Raw genomic sequence first — 20,117 nt, 5'->3', positions numbered from 1 at the left:
TATGCTCTACCTGCGTTGGCTCCCGCCACACTTCCTGGGAGGGGTACTGGACGCAGTACAGGGACCAACAGCTCGCTGGCGCACCACTCCTAATGGAAGGAGCTCGTCTCCAGCCTGAGCCCGAGCCGAGCCCGAGCCCGAGCCCGAGCCCGAGCCTGGCCACCCACTCGCGCATGGCCTCCAATCGCACTAGGGGCAGGAGTTCTGAGAACACCACACAAAACAGGCATCCAGTAGCGCACTCCACCGCCCTCCCTGCGTGGCTCAAACCCAGGCAGTGCATACACGAGGTATGTGGATCCCACCATCAAACCTGTCACAAAGGGAAGCCATAAGCTCAGCCAAGCCAACAAGGCCAAGGAGCATGGGTCCGACGCCCTGGGAAAGCTTATGTCATGACCCGCTTGGAGGTATAGGAACCTGGTGAAGGATAAACTATCCAGTACCAAAAAACAGGGAAGACCCGTGTGGTAAAAGCAGGCATACAAAAAAACAGCAACCAGTTAATGGATTTGATTTTTATGTCATTTATTTTATGCCAACTGCAATATTACCTAGCCGTTTAATATCCAAGCAGTAAAAACAGCACCATATGATGGAGTAACCCCGTTAAGGAACTCCAAAGCTAATGTCTCAACATAGTGAAAAGCCCACCATGATACTCTTACACTCTGCAGGGGAAAGAACAAGAAAGAAAAAAACCTGCATGGTAATTAGCAGAGAACCAGCCGTTTAAGCAATTCAGAACACACACATAGAAGCCAGTCGGCAAGTTGTGTAAGGTAAATTACAGTTTGTGGCAGCAAGAGCCACCATACTAACAGGCTGACCACACCGCTCGCATCACGTGCGTTGCAAAATAAATGTAGAAATCTGTGTTATTCGATTATTGCAGCCACACTGCTCGAGTGTCTGCGTTGCCACGGGCTAAAATAGAAATGCGTTCTATTTCTGACGCAGATCGCACTGCAAGTCCTGCCTCTCCCATCTCCTCATTGGTTTATAGAAGCAGGTACCCACGTGCCATCTCCTCATTGGTTATACTCACGTGGGTGACTGAAAGATGAACGAGGTCAGTGGCGGTAATGCACCTAATTTATGAAGGTTGCCAATTGCAATATAAAGTCAAGAGAAGAAAAAGCCTGGAAGGAAGAGAGTTGACTAGAAACGATTCGGTTGACCGTTTTGTGGGTGGATTAATTGGCAGAGTAGAGGACCTTGTGCATTTCAGGTAAAATAACAACTCAATGTTTATATCCTAGGACAAATTAGCTAGCACAGCAAGCTAGCTAAATAGGACAACTTAGCTAGCAAGTGCAAGCTAGCTAGCTAAATTGCCATAAAGGTTTAATAATGCTTTTTCGACCTGTCCCCAAATTAATGTAATTGTAGTTCGTTTTGATATTTTAACCTGCGTGTCGTGATCGCGTTTGGTGTGGGGGGACAAAATAAATGTATGCACGATGGCGTACGAGCACAGCCGGTTTGGGTTCCATGTAATGGATGCACACAGAGTCATAGGGTCGCTTAGGGTCCCAGGAACTCAGTCAGGGTCTAAACTTACTGTTATAGTAGAATGCAAAAGGTGCAATTTTTCTCTTGTTATGTCAGTCGCTGACAGTCACTCAGGCATGTAGGGCCCTGACATCCAGTGGGCCCTGTGAGAGCTAAACTCATGACTATGATTATATTTCCATTATTAGCAGCATCTAGGCTGTCCACTTTGAAGAAGCTGAGACAGAATAGCTATTAAAGGAATGGAACATATAGGACCAGGGCCCTGCTACCATTTTAACCTATACAGCTGTCAGATGTGGGCGTTAAGTAGCAAGAACTGAGATGGAAAGATGATGGAGAAAGGTCGAGGGAAGCTACTTTCATATAGAGGGAGGGGACTCTATACGTTATGCAAAGACAAAATCCTATAAAGGCAGCCCAAGCCCCTCTCCATGGAGGGGCTTGGCTCCGTTACATTTGTAATAAAGTATTTCCATGGAAGGGCTCGTCTTTGTTACTTTGTATTAAAGTCTATTTTGAATTCACAAGTTCTAGTAAGAGTGTTATATTTCTGAGTCAATATCAGATACACTCAGATATCATACACTCAGATATCATTAACATGGCATTAGTCATAGCAAAGTGTGTAGAATTGCAGGAAATCAGCTGTAAAACTGAAAAAATTTTCTCTGCCCCATGGCAAAATTTGTAGAATAACATGAAATGTGTCATGAAATTGTCACACTCTGATCTGTTTCACCTGTCTTTGAGCTTGTCTCCACCTCCCTCCAGGTGTCGCCCATCTTCCTCATTATCCCCAGTGTATTTATAGCTGTGTTCTCAGTTTGTCTTGTCAGTCTGTCTTCTTGCTTGCTCAAGTTCTGTTTCCCCGGTTCTGACCATTCTGCCTGCCCTGACCCCGAACCTGCCTGTCGTTCTGTATCTGCCCGACTCTGACCCGTTTGTGAACCTCTGCCTGTCCTGAGTCTGCCTGCTGTTTTGTGCCTTATTGACTCTACCCTGGATTACGGACCTCTGCCTGCCTTTGTCTTTTGCCTGCTCCCTAATTGAGTCAATAAACATTGCGTTAATCTTTTTGCAGGCAGTAGTGTTCTTTTGATGAATCTACTTGTATTTATGTTTTGAGAAGGCAACTACATTTTGAAAATGCATTTACTGTTTTGCACAAGGCCCCAGAGTTCTGTGTCTTGTGAACTCTGTTTTGAAAATTGACAATTGTTCCAAAAAAATGCTTGTAAACATTTGAGGAAAACTGTAATTAACATACGGAGGCTGCTGCCTGCCATGTGACCACCCCGGCCAAGAAAAATTAGCCCGCAGCTGGGGAACCATACACTGAGACCTACTCCCCAATGTGTACCTGCCTGGCCCTCCCCTTTATATGTTTCCCCCCTGTTTTTGAGGCACCCAGAAAATATGTAATCAGGGTTTGACCATTAACGCACTAAAAAAATCCTACTATTTTGCTGAAATTGTGAAAAGAAATTGAAAGAGGATGACCCCCAAGGGAATGTCAGCCCCTTCTGTGGACCAAATTAGCATATCCACACACACCCCAGCCAGCTGGGGGCTTTCATTCACATACTATGAAACAAGGAACAACCCAACAACACACACATTCCTTTCAAGAGAGGAGACTGACTGACTATGGGAGCCAGAGTGTGTAGTACATTACTGTACAGTCAGCCATGCTCTGTGTGCCTGCCATATAGGTTAATTAGCCCCACATCACACTCCCAATGGCTGGGGCTCTGGCAGGGGCTCTTGGTGACAGTAAAACGATGGGCAGTCGTGTTGAAGGGGCTATATAAAGCACTACCATGTCAAGCTGTACGGCTCTCCGGCCGCTTTCATTGCTCAAAGTACTCGCTATTAGTTACCAAGATGTTATCACTGAGTGATAGAGACTTTTAGCTCGGAGGTCTCTAGCTATTCAATCAGCCTACCTCCGCTTTTAAATACATTAATAGAACATTCTTCCACTGCAAATCCACCACCTTGTGAACAGTGTTTGATCATATTATCATATGTACAATTGCATCACAATTAGGCCTAACCTTTATAAAGCCAACATTACTACGTGGTAAACATAGCCCTGAATCCAGGGGCCTTGCACCAAGGTAGAAAAATATTATCAATATATTCTAACATGAGAAGCATTGGCCAACTTTATCACAATGAAATTCTGTATCAATGGTTTCTAGAATAACTTTAGTTGGCTCTATCTTAGCCTAGTATAGTGCCCTGTGTGGTGAAGTCATGAGAAAAGACCAGCAGCTCTTTGGTCTGTCTGGGAGGGAACTGGCATCTGTCATCAACTGCTCTAATAGCCCTTTCACTGGGAGAGAGCAGGGATTTGATTCTCATCTCTTTAGTCCTCCATCCACCCCTCCCTTCTCTCCATCCATGCCAGCTGGAGTAGCATCTTTCTATTACTGATATCACTGTGTCCCAATTGGACACAGGCCCTTCTCCGGCCGAGACAGAGTCTCCTGTGTAAGGCGAAATGGGGGCCATTGTAGAGGGGGGCTCTGGGGAAAAGAACATCCACACAAAGACAGGCTGGGTTGGAGGCGTGGGGTGTTCGGGGAGACAGCACCTCATCCAACCTGTCTGGCTATTCCCCTTTAAGCCAGGCACAACAACAACCAGGGAAACCTGACCTCACAGGACACCTCACTTGTGTGGGAGGTCCACTTTCAAAACATAGTCATGATAGGACTGATGTTATTACCCCATTAGTGATAATCATGATGACATGGTATCATGTTGAGAATAAAATAGTATAGTATGGCAAAAGCTAATATAAGCTAAAAGTAGCCAGTAACCCTCAAGATTGTCAGTCAAATGGAGTTTCAGCGTCCTGCATTTAATGGCATGCACGTCACTACCTTTCAACTCCAATGGTTTATATGGTCACTAAGGGCACTTAAGGATGGGCCATTGGCAGAACTCTAATATGGCGCCTGAGACGGGTACACAGAGGACATTGCTGCTGACAAAGACAAGTGAAACTGGAGACACACAGTGACAAGTCCCCATTGCTACAGACAAGGACCTTACTGAGAACCCCAAAAAATGAATGACCCTATTACATAAGAATTTCTTTCTCAAGTCATTTATTCTCTTTGGTAATCTAATGTGGTATAGTTATATTATGTAATATGTCAGATAACACTTGTTGTTCTTAGATTTTCCAACATTAATTTAACGGTGGTATATTCAAAACACCCCCTGATAGGGGAGGGGGGGCAGTAGACCTATTGTGGCATTTTCAGTGTCATATGTTAAACCATTAAATTAGTAATTGTGTATCAATATCAGCTGTATTGTTATTCTACACCTAACCTATCCTCTGAAGATTTGTTCGCGTTCCAAGTTCCCAACTAAACTGTGACAAAGGAGCGCAAACATAAGTGTGAGAGGCGTGACATCTAGTGGCGAAAATTGGCGGTTTGAACGAAAGTAACCAATGGGCCTGTTGTTTCATCAAAACTGTCTCTCTTGACCAATCAGTGTATACGATGTTTTTCTCGTAGTTTAAACAAAAGATGGCGTTCATTGTCTTGTAAATCCAACATTAGGCTACATTTATCTATTAAATTCATACATTGTCGACGTTTCATGTAAGTATTTATTTAACTGGTTATTTATCTAGCTAGCTACGTATCATAGTCTTCACATTGAGTATGCCAAGGCTCTCGGTGCAAGCTAAAACAGTAAGCTACTGTTTTACTTTGCTGTGGAAGACAGCTTGCTAGCTAGTCGTTGTTACTAGATATGTCTCAAATGTACATTGCAATACGTCAACAACTTTCCTGCAAACAATCTACACGGTGAACAACAAAAACCTATCTAGAAAGGCACTCTGGGTATGGTAGTTTCATACTAGTAACGTTATGTGCATGATGCATAATTGCTCTGGTAAATTACATGGCGTTATAGTTTTTCTAAGTTCTTCAACATGACCTTTCCAGAATTTTGTTTAGTGATGGCTTCAATATACTGTTGTTACTCGCCAAATAGTGAAAAGCGACATCTCACCAAAGTAAAGATGTCGGTAGTGTGTGAACGACCTGTTATCTGTTAGCTTCGACCGCAACTAAGGATTCTGAGGAGACATTGCGTTGGTAGCGTGGTAAGTTTGGAAATTAAACTTTTGTTCTCGTATTGTATCCCGTGTTATAGAGCAGCTTTTCAGGAACACCGAACACTTTTTTCACGAGGATATGACTTATTTAGGTCAAGATAAGGTGGTCTTAGTCCCTTTCGGAAACACTCTGACAGCCAAATACTCCATCAAAAAGTGAATAGATTCTCACTTGCGATGCCTTTCGTATCACATCAAAATAATTTCACAAATGCAAAATACATACTTTGTACACTGTTTTAACCAGCTTTATCCCAAAAAGTGAATAGATTCTCACTTGCGATGCCTTTCGTATCACATCAAAATAATTTCACAAATGCAAAATACATACTTTGTACACTGTTTTAACCAGCTTTATCCCAGTTGCAGCCAACAGTATTTTTCAGCGACCACACGTTTCTGGCGGCCTTCCGTTACACACGGGTGTTCAGAGCATTTCAAATAGCTAATTAGCACTAATTGACACGCGATGTGAGATGGCAGTGTGAGAACGCTAACCTTAACCCTATAAAATTGTGTATCAATTTAACGTTTCGGTTTATTTCTCGCTGATATGAAAGATAAGGTCATTGTGCCTAAAAAATCAGGTGGGGCACTTTATAAAACTCCCCCATACAAAGAGGCTTTCCTCCAATGACTTAAGTGTAATGTAATGGAATTGAGTCACGATCAAGAGCTAGGACTTACTATGAGATATCTTCTTTTCAAGTGATCAGAAAAGGCAGAAAAGTTAGCGGACAGGTCAATGATTCCCATGTCAATAAGAAACCAAATCATCTGTCTGGAATCTTAAATTCCAAATAAAATTGTATTTCTTACATGCTTCCTAACCACCGGTGTAGACCAACAGGGAACTACTTTCTTTCGGGCCTTTTCCAATAATGCAGAGTTAAAGATAAAATACAAATATAAATAGTGACACAAGGAATAAATACACAGTGAATAATGAGTAAAAATAACAACATGTCCTATATACAGGGAGTACCAGTACCGAGTCGATGTGCAGGGGTACGAGGTAACTGAGGTAGATATGTACATATAGGTAGGGGTAAAGTGACTAGCTAACAGGATAGAGAAGACTGAGTTGTAGCAGCAGCAGCATATGTGAAGCAGTAGCAGCAGAGTGGGTGTGGGTAGAGTCCAGGGTGTGCATAGTCAGTGCAAAAGAGTTAGTTAAAAAGGGTCAATGCAGGTAGTCCAGGTAGCCATTTTATTAGCTATTTAGCAGTCTTGTGGCTTGGGGGTAGAAGCTGTTTAGGGTTCCTGTTGGTACCAGACTTGGTGCACTGGTACCGCTTGCTGTTCGGTAGCAAAGAGAATAATCTATGGCTTGGGTGGCTGGAGTCTTTGAGGCCTTCCCCAGACACTGCCTTGTATAAAGGTTCTGGATGGCAAGGAGCTCAGCCCCAGTGATGAGCTGGGCTGTATTCACCACCCTCTGTAGCACCTTGTAATTGGGTGTCTTACAGTTGCTGTACCAAGCAATGACGCAGCCAGTCAAAATGCACTCAATGGTGCAGCTGTAGAACTATTTGAGGATCTGAGGGCCCATGCAAAATCTTTTTTTAGCCTCCTGAGGGGGAAGAGGTGCTGTCGTGCACTCATCACAATTGTGTGGCTGTGTGTAGACCATGTTAATTTCTTAGTGATGTGGTCACCGAGGAACTTGAAGGTCTTGTCCCGCTCCAGTACAGCCCCATCGATGTGGATGGAGGCGTGCTCGTTTCTCCGTTTCCTGTAGTCCACGATCAGCTCCTTTGTCTTGCTGACATTGAGGGAAAGGTTGTTGTCCTGGCACCACACTGCCAGGTCACTGACCTCCTTCTTATAGGCTGTCTCATTGTTGTCGGTGATCAGTCCTACCATTGTCGTGTCATCCGCAAACTTGATGATGGTGTTGGAGTCGTTCGTGGCCACACAGTCGTGGAACAGGGAGTACAGGGGGGGGGGCTAAGCACACATCCTGAGGGGCCCCTGTGTTGATGTTCAGGGTGGCGGAAGTGTTATTGCCTACCCTCACCGCCTGGGGGCGGCCTGTCAGGAAGATCAGAATCTTGTTGCAGAGGGAGGTGTTCAAAATTCAACACTTTGTCCAATATCTCAAGATACAGTGGTCATGTTGTTATATTTTCAGGGCTGATGTAGAACACGGAGATTATTCAAATAAAAGTAAAATACACACACCAGGGGTGGTAACAGAATAGATATAACTGGTATTTTCGTGAACAAAAAAGCAGAGTTACTATTTACCAATTAGTAACATTTTGGCTGTATATATCACAGGTATGTTGTATTTTTAGTAGCCCAACTGATTAAGCCTATAGAGACAAATAATACCTCCAACCTTGTGCCCTTGCCACCTGCATGCGCGCACACACACGCCACACAACACACACATTGCTTAACACAAGACACAAACTTCTCAGCATCTGCACACATTTACACAGCACTCCCACCATCACACACACCAGGGTTAGAAAAGCTGATAAAACTTACTGTTAACTTCCCCCAAAAATCCTATTGGAAAATAATGCTTTTTATATTTATTGCTGGAAATACCAGTGCATTGAAATACATTTGACCATCAGCTTATTGGTCTATAGGTTAATTTGCATAATGTAGTGGAATTAAATTGCGCTGTGTGTATTTTTATCCAACACAACTATCAGCGCACAGCATACAGAGCCTGTTTTGAGCACGATTTCTCCTGCAGCTCCTAAACTGGTTGCTGCTGGAGTAAAACGTGCGCTTTTATAACCTCATTCATTGCGCAACAATTCTAAATGCAATCGCATGATAAAAAAAACGTTTTGGTGCATGATTAAAAATACCTAGTATTGCCTCCTATTTACCATTTCAGTGCAGGCAACAAGCTAACAGCGCATCACCCACCACTTTACAATGAGAGCTGGGGGGCAGTATGCATTTTGAAAACATACTTAATTGTTTGAAACCTGAATGTTTTATTTATGAGGCATGTTTTACCTTTATTCAAAGTAGCCTATAGGGAAAATCCGACCATGGAAACGTGGAGGCAATTATTTTATAAAGACTTCATAGGCGGCGCAGTGAGTTTCGAGTTTGATTAAGCTTAGGCTACAATTTATCCTACAATTTCTACAGTTCTGCTTGCCCGTTCTGATTTTAATTTACGCATTTTCGTGGAACACCTTCATTTCATTAATAACGTTTTCGTTTCTCAAAGTCATTGTCACGTGGTTAGTCATACAAATATGACTTAAAATGATACAAATCAAGAAGTTAAAAGTCAACTAATGCGAGATCATCAGCCTCTACCGTATGGACACATTGTGTTCCGTTGGTGGCTAAATATGTTAACTCGTAGCCTATAGGCCAATGCTGCATTGCTTTTTCACACTGAGGATTGGTGATTATGGAGGGGGAGTTTGATGGAAAGATTTTTCAAATAGCTTACTTTGAGAAACTATAGTTTTAATATATTATCATTTGCAATGGATGTTAAAACCTTTTTAAGCTAGGGGGCAGTATTTTGATGTTTGGATGAAAAACGTGCCCAAAGTAAACTGCCTATTTCTCGGGCCCAGAAGCTAGAATATGCAAATAATTGGCAGATTAGTATAGAAAACAATCTAAAGTTTCCAAAACTGTCAAAAAATTGTCTGTGAGTATAACAGAACTGATATTGCAGGAGAAAACCTGAGGAAAATCCATCCAGGAAGTGCTGTTTTTCTGAAACTACTCTTCCATTGCAATCCTCCATTTAAAGGGATATCAACCAGATTCCTTTCCCTATGGCTTCCACAAGGTGTGAACAGTCTTTAGACATAGTTTCAGGCTTTTATTCTGAAAAATGAGCGAGAATGATCACATCGTGTCAGTGGATAGCCAGATGTCCTCAGATTTATGCATGCGCGCGCGCCTGGAGCGAGACCTTTTCTTTCTCTCTTCTATTGAAAATGCTACCGTCCGGTTGAAATATGATCGATTATTTATTGTATAAACAACCTGAGGATTGATTATAAAAAAATGTTTGACATGTTTCTACGAACTTTACGGATACTATTTGGAATTTTCGTATGCCCGTCGTGACCGTATGAGCCTGTGGATTTCTGAACAAAACGAGCCAACCAAATGGAGGTTTTTGGATATAAAGAGAATCTTTTTCGAACAAAACAAACATTTATTGTGTAACTGGGAGTCTCGTGAGTGCAAATATACGAAGATCATCAAAGGTAAGCGATTAATTTGATTGGTCACGAAAGTCAGAAAAGCAATCTACTTTGCCTGCTAGCTGTTTGTGATGCTTTGTCTGCTGAGAGCTGTCCTCACATAATCGCATGCTTTCACCGTAAAGCCTTTTTGAAATCTGACACGCCAGGTGGATTAACAACAAGTTGTGTTTTGGTATATTGCACTTGTGATTTCATGATTATGAAATATTTTTAGTCATTTTAATTTGGCGCTATGCAATTCGCCTGATGTAGACAAATTATCCCACTAAAGGGATCTGTGTGCCAAGAGTAAAAAAAAAAAAAACTCTCCTACATTTCTGTGCAGTGGTGGAAAAAGTACTCAATTGTCATACTTGAGTAAAAGCGAAGATACCTTAATAGAAAATGACACAAGTAAACGTGAAAGTCGCCCAGTAAAATACTACTTGAGTAAAAGTATTTGCTTTTAAATATACTTAATTATCAAAAGTAAATGTAATTGCTAAAATATACTTAAGTATCAAAAGTACAAATAAGAGTATAGATTGTTTCTTATTCCTTATATTAAGCCAACCAGACAACACAATTCTCTTGTTTTTATTTATTTATGGATAGCCAGGGGCACACTCCAACACTCAGACATAATTTACAAATAAAGCATTTGTGTTTAGTGAGTCCTCCAGATTAGAGGCGGCAGGCATGACCAGGGATGTTCTCTTGATAAGTGTGTGAATTGGACCATTTTCCTGTGCTGCAAGGCATTGAAAATGTAACTAGTACTTTTGGGTGTCAGGGAAAATGTATGGAGTAAAAAGTACATTAATTTTCTTTAGAAATGTGATAAAGTAAAAGTTGTCATATATATAAATTGTAAAGTACAGATACTCAAAAAACGTACTTAAGTAGTTCTTCAAAGTATTTTTACTTAAGTACTTTACACCACGCTCCCTCAACGTCATCAGGACAGAGAAACCAGACACATGCTCATTGCTCACATGGCGCACTCCGAACAAAAGACAATGAAAAAATGGACACATCTAGTAAATTATTGTTATGAAATAAGCCAAAACCAAGTGTAGCAGGTTGGGAACTCTGCAAACAACGTTTCCACTCTGAGAACGAGAATGGTAAATGACTGTAATTAATATATGCATTGACAGAAATTAATGTGCCCAAATTGCGGGCTTCCAAAAAAGGCATTGGCCTATAAGCTTGTGATTTGAAACAATCCACAGCTATTTGTTTAAAGAAGCTAATGATCCTCGATTCCTTTGCGGCTAAGTCATGTTTTCTGGTGAAGTATTTGATTTATTTCTGTATAGAAAGGAGTAATTACACTGTATAGAAAGAACAAAATGTAAACGCAACATGCAACAATTTCAACAATTTTATTCTGTTATATTCATATAAGGAAATCAGTAAATTGAAATAAATTCATTGGGTCCTGATGTATGGATGTATGGACCTTTCGGTTACTGGCCCAACGCTCTAACCACTAGGCTTTCCGCCCCAGTAGCCATTGAAGGTGAGCAGGTGAAGAAGCCGAATGTGGAGGTCCAGGGCTGGCGTGGTTACACGTGGTCTGCGGTTGCGAGACCAGTTGGACGTCCTGACACATTCTCTAAAACGAAGTTGGAAGTGGCTTATGGTAGAGAATTTAACATTTAAATTCTCGGGCAACAGCTGTGGTGGATATTCCTTCAGTGAGCATGCCGATTGCACGCTCCCTCAACTTGAGACATCTGTGGCATTGTGTTGTGTGACAACTGCACATTTTGGAGTGGCCTTTTCTTGTCCCCAGCACAAAGTGCACCTGTGTAATTATTTTGCTGTTGAAACAACTTCTTGATATGCCACACCTGTCAGGTGGATGGATTATCTTGGAAAATGAGTGCTTTAACCATATTTAATAACAAATGGTAAATAGAAGGTATGTCATCTTTGTCAGATTCCGTCTCTTTATACGCAGAGCCAGGATGAGAAATGGCATAGCGGTGGGTCCAATAGGGAAGCATATGGAAATAAATGTGCAAAAATGCTACAAACAGAACAAAAATATAAGCGCACGATGTAAAGTGTTGGTCCCATGTTTCATGAGCTGAAATAAATTATCACAGAAATGTTCCATATGCACAAAAAACGTATTTCTCTCATATTTTCTCTCATATGTTGTGCACAAATTGGTTTACATCCCTGTTAGTGAGCATTTCACCTTCTGCTACCATTTCTGTCAAGCCGTCTTCTTCGCATACAATTTAATGCATATGTTCGATAAATCCACCGTATGCACCACACAGAACGCACTGCAACTGCCTCTTCAATACAATGCTGCAAGGCAAAAGCAGCATTCCATTAGAAATGAATGTACTTCTGGTGTACCAAAACGCAATGACGCTGTAAGTGTGATGGAGACGTTGGTTGCTGTTCGCTTCATCTTGCAACTAAGGGATTCTGTTGGGATACAGAACCAGAATCCCTTAGTTGCGGCAGAATCCCTTAGTTGCGGTCAAATAAGCTAGTTCTTTGTGTGTGCAAGGTGTAACTTATCCAAAATAAACAACTTTTGAACACTTCTTCTGTTTACCGCCAGACTACTTCTGGTTCATGTGCATGCGTTGGATCTGCACTACGAGCTTCATTGAGCATCCGACGCTACATGCATGGGCTAGCATCACAGTGAGCCAGCAGTGTCACCAGGCACAGCTTTGTGGCTACAGTTTCACCAAGATGTACATAATGGAGCTGATCCATCTTATGACATTTTCATATGCTAAAAACTCTTGATTTCCATGTATTGCATGTGTTTGATAATGTGTTTAGCTCTTGTCGGTATGAAGGTGGTCAATTTGAAACAAGCCATACTCCAGGCTTGGAAGGAGCCTAGTCCCATGTGGCTCCCTTTCCACCTCAACCTGGCAGGTCAGCTGACTTGTGTTGATCATCCATGTAAATGTATGCGATGTGGAAAGTAAACAGTTAATTAATATGATTTCAGGGTATGAAATAAGTCATTTCTTTATTTCCCTATGTTCCAGAGGCTCTTATGGAGCAGGCAATGATTGGCCCTTCTCCCAACCCGCTCATCTTGTCCTACCTAAAGTATGCCATCAGTTCCCGGGTATGGTTGACATTTTGAAACCCATCGTTTATCCTATACATAGCTTCAAAATAGACATATATGATCTGTATTCTTTGGTTGTAGCGATATTAAAGGGTTAATCTTCATATTCTGCACATAGTAGGAAAGGCAGTGTTCAAGATTGGCTAGTGTGCTTGATTTATTATGCACAATAATTACAAATGGAAATGTCTTTCCTCAGATGGTGTCTTATTCAAGTGTACTCTTAGCCATCAGTTTGGCCACCTTTTTATATCTCTCTGGCTAATACCAACTGACCACTACTAGACATGCATACTTTCATCGGCTGACAACTTGTCTGACAAATGCCCCTGTTTGATGATTTCTCCAGGGAGATCTGCGTCAAGTCCCTGTTGTAGATTCTGGACATGTGCTCCCACCGTCTCAGGTGCGCATCCTTTCATTAGTCCTTCCTTTAAATTGGGCATTGGTGTTAGCTCTGGAAAATGTTTCATCCTGGCTCTGCGTATAAATAGATGCAACCTGACAAAGATGACATACCTTCTATTCACCATTTGTTATTAAATATGGTTAAAGTACTATTCGGTATGAGTCTGCTGCTCGAATAATTTTCTCAGGGCTAAAGAGTGAGTGCATTTCTGATGTCAAGTCACCTTTTCATATTGAAAAATAATCTGCAGAATAATCCCAAACCTCAATTTGCATGGTAGTGTGGTTGCTGACAGGCTGTGCCTGGTACTGCGAGAGGCTCGGGGAGCTGGGGCCAGCGGCCAGCACTGAAGCCAGCCATAGGGCCTGCCAGGAGAGGCTAAGGGACCTGGTGAACAGGACCAAGAACAGGGCCCTGGTCCACATCGCATGCCTGGAGAACCAAGGTCAGTCAGCAGCTACGGAATCTTCTAAGGGATTTTCCTATCACTACCTGTGCTTGGCTGCGTATTATTGTGATCAAACTGAAATGACAGTAAAATATTAATATTGTTGTTGTAGCATTTGATTGAATGGATTTCATTGGTATTGTTAGAGTTGCGTAAATTCGAATCTGGTATCAGGATAAATATAACAATGAGTCACCGATTTTATACTATGTATTTTTTATTAGCTATGTAATGAATGGCAAATGCAACTTTCGTATATACGGGCTCACTGTAATGCCACGCAGGGCAGAACAGAGAACTGACAGGATGTACATAAACAGTTGTTCTTATACTGTGATAGACATAGTTCCAACCCGTCTGTTGGCCTATCACAGTAGAGGCTGGGCGTGGTTTAAACTTGCCCAGCCTATCGCAGGCGCTCAGGCGGGTCCCCGCCTCTTGGCGCTTCTTGGAGTCCTCCCTCCGTCGATGTATAGATCCTTACTGTTGTGGTATCACCCCCTAGTTATAACAGTTGCTCAGTTCCTGTTATTGTGTTGTTCAGTATTTTTCCATCTCATCTCACTTTGTAAGATACAGCAAGTCACACCATGTGCTCAATATTGTTACATACAAAAACAAGGACAAAGCATCTGCTGGGCTGTTATCTACATTTTTGCAACATGCAGGTCACACCATGTTACTCAGTTCTTGTCACACACAAACAGGCAAGTAGCAAGCAGTTGTTTAATCTCATAATGATGCTCCAGTGCACAAATGCAGACACCTCACACAACCAACATCAGATAATATTTAAATCATATATATGCTAATGGCTATAATGTAAAATACAGAATCCAACAGTATGTTTAACTCCACATCATATCTGAGGGCTTGGCTCCGTCCATTGTATGTGTATTCTTTCAGTTAGTAGGATAAATCTTACTTTGTCTTATACTGATTTTCTGCTTTTCCCCTGATATGTTTTAAAAGCCTCCTGGACCAATGTGGAGCAAGCTTTTCTCAAAGTGACAGAGGGCCTCAACAGTCTAACCAATCAGACACTGAGAGGCAAGCTGGAAGTGTGTATTTCATTGGTGAAGAGGTGAGAATGTAGCACTTTTGGAGCAGAAGCCATTGCCTTTGTAAACAATAATTGAAGCCACAATGGCTGTTTTTTAAAAATAATCATCTGACCTATCTTCCCCCTCAGTATTCCTACGATAGTGTTGGAACAGTCCGACCCCCTGCATCACTCATCGTTCCCCTCGGTCCACGCCTTTATGATGCTGGAAGGAACCATGAACCTGAGCCTTGATTGGTCTAGAGCACGGTTTCGTAAATATTGGTCGGGACCCAAAGTGGGCCCTGGCCATGTGAGAGGTGGATCTCGAGTAGTGAGAATAAATCTATAATCACACACTATTTATACTTAATTTGGATCACGGGAGGACAGTGAATTTATAATTTGGGTTCTTGAGCTGAAAAGGTTTAAGAACCCCTGGTCTAGAGTTAACGTATGCAAAGCATATGCGAGTTTCACTTTAAATTGAGGTAAAATTGTAATTCAGTTTACTTTCTGAATTGAAATGGAATACTGACCCCCCCCCCCCCCCCCCATTGTGGTGCGTTCCCCTGTGCAGCGTATCCCTGCGCCACGCTTTGTGTTGGAGATCTGAAGACGTGTTTCACTGGCCTCATAGTCACCAGAGGGCACTGAAGAGCTTGAAGTGGACCGCCTTCACCATCCTCGAGGTACTTCTCACAATGAAGGCCGGATAGTTACAGGATGTGAATGTTTTATTTTCCTTGGAGCCCGTGAACCATCTCTCATCTCTAGATCCCCCCATGTTCTCCTCAGACTGAAGAAGTATCCCCAGGGAGAGAATGTACAGTACAGATATAGTGACTGAGTTATTCTCTTGACATCATAACAATCAATGGTTATAATGTCTGTTTCAAGTTTATTTACCAGTAAAAAATACATTGGTCATATTACTCAATCACCACTGAATGAAATGAATGTAGGCTAGTGAATACTGCTGGTCTAGTCTCTGTCAATCTGCAGCAGGACTTAATGGACGACGTGAACATTGCCTTTAAATACCCTCTGAAGCTCACACCACTGCTGGACATGGCTGACCAGCAATGCATGTGAGTGATCCAGAACATAAGAAGCATGGTATCATGTTTTATGCCATGGCATTGTTGAATTCTCGTTTCTGATTGGCTTGAAGGGCATGCTAGAGCGTGCATTATTTCCCTATAAAGCACAGTAGAATTCAATGGTTATAGTTATTTCTTACATGTTCCAAGTGTGAGCTGCTTTTGAAAGCAAAAGTCGAATTTCAAACATTGTTGAATTCGATTTTCATAATAGCAAGTTAGGACTGATGGTTTGGTTAGCTAAATAGCAAGTCTGTTTGTTGGTTACCAAAGCAACTAATGTACCTATCTAGTAAACATGCTAGCTACTTCAGTGGATGTTCAACACATTTCTACCTGTAAATTAACACATCTTTAGTGGCAAATGTGTTTATTTATATCCATGGTATAAAAGGGATAATCAAGGGAAAGGAGATACCTAGTCAGTTGCTCAAGGTAATGCATTCAACCGAAATGTGTCTTCTGCATTTAACCCAACCCCTCTGAGTCAGAGAGGTGTGAAGGGCTGCCTTAATCAACCTCCTTGTCATCGGTGCCTGGGAAGCAGTTGTTGGCAGTTAACTGCCTTGCTCAAGGGCAGAACTTCAGATTTTTCCACCTTGCCGGCTCGGGGGTTCTACCTAGCGACCTTTCAGTTACTGGCCCAACGCTCTTAACCGGTAGGCTATCTACCACCCTTCAACTCAGGGCTCTATGCTTTCTCTTGAAAATAATGCAACTCTGTAGGTCAGTTCCACTCTGCTAGCATGTTGTGGAACACACCTTCCACGTCGTTCATTATTTTCCCTAGAATGCATAGCCCGTTGTTGATTATCCCTTATACATGCGTTTATAACACGAATGACAGGTTATACAGTATCTGACGAGCTTTTTGCTCCATGTCTGTTTTTTACAGCTGCGACTGCAGGAGTGTAATAAACTGGGTTACCTGTCGGACTCCCAACACCACCAACCTCACTTCTAAACGGTACGTACAGGTAGCCATCCTGCACCTTCAGATGTGTAACATCACTAGAAGATAATGATACAGTATAAATACATCAAGTTTGGCACTAATATCTTTAATTCTGTCTCCCCCTTTCACACATTCCTATCACTGTCTGTCTGTCAGTGTATTTTTCTCTCTCGTGTAACCTTCGGGGTGAGGACAGGGTGTACTCCCCACGGCTGAAGACTGCAGAAAATGCCAACATCCAACCCAGGCCTCATCCTGTGAGCCGAGCCCACCGTCACCAACATCCTCAAGGTCCTCCTTCTTCCCATGCCAACCCTACCTAGCCTTAAAGTCAGCAGGGTCATGATGTTCACCAGGAGGTCCATTGGAAAATGTGTTGCTACGGTGCGTTCTAATGAACACAACGCGGACTTTTACCCGCTACTACAGTGCCTTGCGAAAGTATTCGGCCCCCTTGAACTTTGCGACCTTTTGCCACATTTCAGGCTTCAAACATAAAGATATAAAACTGTATTTTTTTGTGAAGAATCAACAACAAGTGGGACACAATCATGAAGTGGAACGACATTTATTGGATATTTCAACCTTTTTTAACAAATCAAAAACTGAAAAATTGGGCGTGCAAAATTATTCAGCCCCCTTAAGTTAATACTTTGTAGCGCCACCTTTTGCTGCGATTACAGCTGTAAGTCGCTTGGGGTATGTCTCTATCAGTTTTGCACATCGAGAGACTGACATTTTTTCCCATTCCTCCTTGCAAAACAGCTCCTCAGTGAGGTTGGATGGAGAGCATTTGTGAACAGCAGTTTTCAGTTCTTTCCACAGATTCTCGATTGGATTCCGGTCTGGACTTTGACTTGGCCATTCTAACACCTGGATATGTTTATTTTTGAACCATTCCATTGTAGATTTTGCTTTATGTTTTGGATCATTGTCTTGTTGGAAGACAAATCTCCGTCCCAGACTCAGGTCTTTTGCAGACTCCATCAGGTTTTCTTCCAGAATGGTCCTGTATTTGGCTCCATCCATCTTCCCATCACTTTTAACCATCTTCCCTGTCCCTGCTGAAGAAAAGCAGGCCCAAACTATGATGCTGCCACCACCATGTTTGACAGTGGGGATGGTGTGTTCAGGGTGATGAGCTGTGTTGCTTTTACGCCAAACATAACGTTTAGCATTGTTGCCAAAAAGTTCAATTTTGGTTTCATCTGACCAGAGCACCTTCTTCCACATGTTTGGTGTGTCTCCCAGGTGGCTTGTGGCAAACTTTAAACAACACTTTTTATGGATATCTTTAAGAAATGGCTTTCTTCTTGCCACTCTTCCATAAAGGCCAGATTTGTGCAATATACGACTGATTGTTGTCCTATGGACAGAGTCTTCCACCTCAGCTGTAGACCTCTGCAGTTCATCCAGAGTGATCATGGGCCTCTTGGCTGCATCTCTGATCAGTCTTCTCCTTGTATGAGCTGAAAGTTTAGAGGGACGGCCAGGTCTTGGTAGATTTGCAGTGGTCTGATACTCCTTCCATTTCAATATTATCGCTTGCACAGTGCTCCTTGGGATGTTTAAAGCTTGGGAAATCTTTTTGTATCCAAATCCAGCTTTAAACTTCTTCACAACAGTATCTCGGACCTGCCTGGTGTGTTCCTTGTTCTTCATGATGCTCTCTGCGCTTTTAACGGACCTCTGAGACTGTCACAGTGCAGGTGCATTTATACGGAGACTTGATTACACACAGGTGGATTGTATTTATCATCATTAGTAATTTAGGTCAACATTGGATCATTCAGAGATCCTCACTGAACTTCTGGAGAGAGTTTGCTGCACTGAAAGTAAAGAGGCTGAATAATTTTGCACGCCCAATTTTTCAGTTTTTGATTTGTTAAAAAAGTTTGAAATATCCAATAAATGTCGTTCCACTTCATGATTGTGTCCCACTTGTTGTTGATTCTTCACAAAAAAATACAGTTTTATATCTTTATGTTTGAAGCCTGAAATGTGGCAAAAGGTCGCAAAGTTCAAGGGGGCCGAATACTTTCGCAAGGCACTGTATATCCCTGGATTAGTACTGATGATAAGACCGTTAGTTCACCTTGTCATGAAGTCATATCACACTGTCATCACTGTATCTGTCTTCCCCTGTTGTGTTAGACAGTGAATGCAGACCACTCCCAAGTCTCCAGGGGGCTTGCTGGTTGTGCCGTGACACATGCTGTCTGGAAAAAGCCTGGACCCCCTCCTGGCTGCATATCGCAGCCACGGGAAAACTCACATCCTTTGCCCGGATGTTCATCAAGTGAGACAGACATCAACATACTGACATGTATTATATTAAAGTCCATTAGGACAGTTCAATCCACTGTATTGACAGACTCAAATGATGTTACTGTGGAGAGTCTTAAAGATGCAATCTGTAATTTGGTATTGGTTACTCCAGCCCCATTCCTCAGCTTAATAGCAAACCAAGTGGCGGGGCAGCCGTTTTGGTTGAAAAACAAATTACGGATTGTGGCTTTAAAGTCCAAATGGGAATGTCCAAATGATGGAAGAGGAACATAATGTTTGCAGGAGATGATTTATTGATGCTCTGTCTTTGCTCTTCAGGCTGAATGAGTTTCTGAAGCACTTCAGTGGAGAAGGATGTGAGTACATGAGTTAAGAATGTTTCACAGTTCCAGTGTTACTGAGTATGGGACTTTTTGAATGAGATTTTACATTAATGTTGAAGACATGCTGAGTGTGGGAGCTGTTGAAACCAATTTAATATTAACATCGGGCACTATGTGTTCTATCTCGTTGCTGCCAAGTCGTCCTCGGTGCGAGCCCTGCTGTTCGACATATCCTTCTTCATGCAGTGTCACGGGTTGCAGACCTACGGATCAGAAGTTGGTCTCACACCTAGTACTAATGCTATCTATCATAGGGATGTAGGTCAGTATTCATAAAGTGTCACAGAGCAGGAGAGCTGATCTAGGATCAGGTCCCTCCTGTCCATGCCAAATAACAATTACACTTATCCTGAAGAGTTTGCATCATTGTCCTGCTCTTTCAGCACAACACCACTAGGTGGCCAACCACCCAATAGCTTTCTGCCTGTGCTGTCTGAGTGGCGCAGCTGCAAGCGGCTTTGCCACATTTATATGATGTGTAGTATGATTCATGTAACATAAGTGTC

The 20,117-nt window shown here is 42.3% G+C and overlaps 1 protein-coding gene across 7 annotated transcripts in view; it reads left to right on the top strand.

Annotated features, from left to right (window-relative positions):
- Positions 1-7,321: 7,321 nt before the first annotated feature.
- The window catches only part of med24 (mediator complex subunit 24), a 37,062-nt gene continuing 24,266 nt past the window's right edge, over positions 7,322-20,117 (top strand). For 3 of the 7 annotated variants that reach the window (XM_065007967.1, XM_065007966.1, XM_065007964.1), the window contains exons 1-11: positions 7,322-11,509; positions 13,672-13,836; positions 14,812-14,923; positions 15,032-15,215; positions 15,462-15,972; positions 16,476-16,643; positions 16,880-16,951; positions 17,096-17,323; positions 19,094-19,238; positions 19,547-19,584; positions 19,750-19,873. In XM_065007967.1, the coding sequence (XP_064864039.1) occupies positions 11,317-11,509; positions 13,672-13,836; positions 14,812-14,923; positions 15,032-15,215; positions 15,462-15,497 (690 nt within the window). In that variant the 5' untranslated portion in view covers positions 7,322-11,316 and the 3' untranslated portion in view covers positions 15,498-15,972; positions 16,476-16,643; positions 16,880-16,951; ... (2 more) ...; positions 19,547-19,584; positions 19,750-19,873. The remainder of the gene's footprint in view (positions 11,510-13,671; positions 13,837-14,811; positions 14,924-15,031; positions 15,216-15,461; positions 15,973-16,475; positions 16,644-16,879; positions 16,952-17,095; positions 17,324-19,093; positions 19,239-19,546; positions 19,585-19,749; positions 19,874-20,117) is intronic. The other 4 variants (XM_065007965.1, XM_065007968.1, XM_065007970.1 and 1 more) reach the window with 4 other exon arrangements.

The sequence above is a fragment of the Oncorhynchus nerka genome, linkage group LG23, assembly GCF_034236695.1.
Source record: "Oncorhynchus nerka isolate Pitt River linkage group LG23, Oner_Uvic_2.0, whole genome shotgun sequence".
NCBI classification, from domain to species: domain Eukaryota; kingdom Metazoa; phylum Chordata; class Actinopteri; order Salmoniformes; family Salmonidae; genus Oncorhynchus; species Oncorhynchus nerka.
Note: the sequence above shows the minus strand (reverse complement) of the source record. Positions and strands in the feature narration are given on the sequence as shown.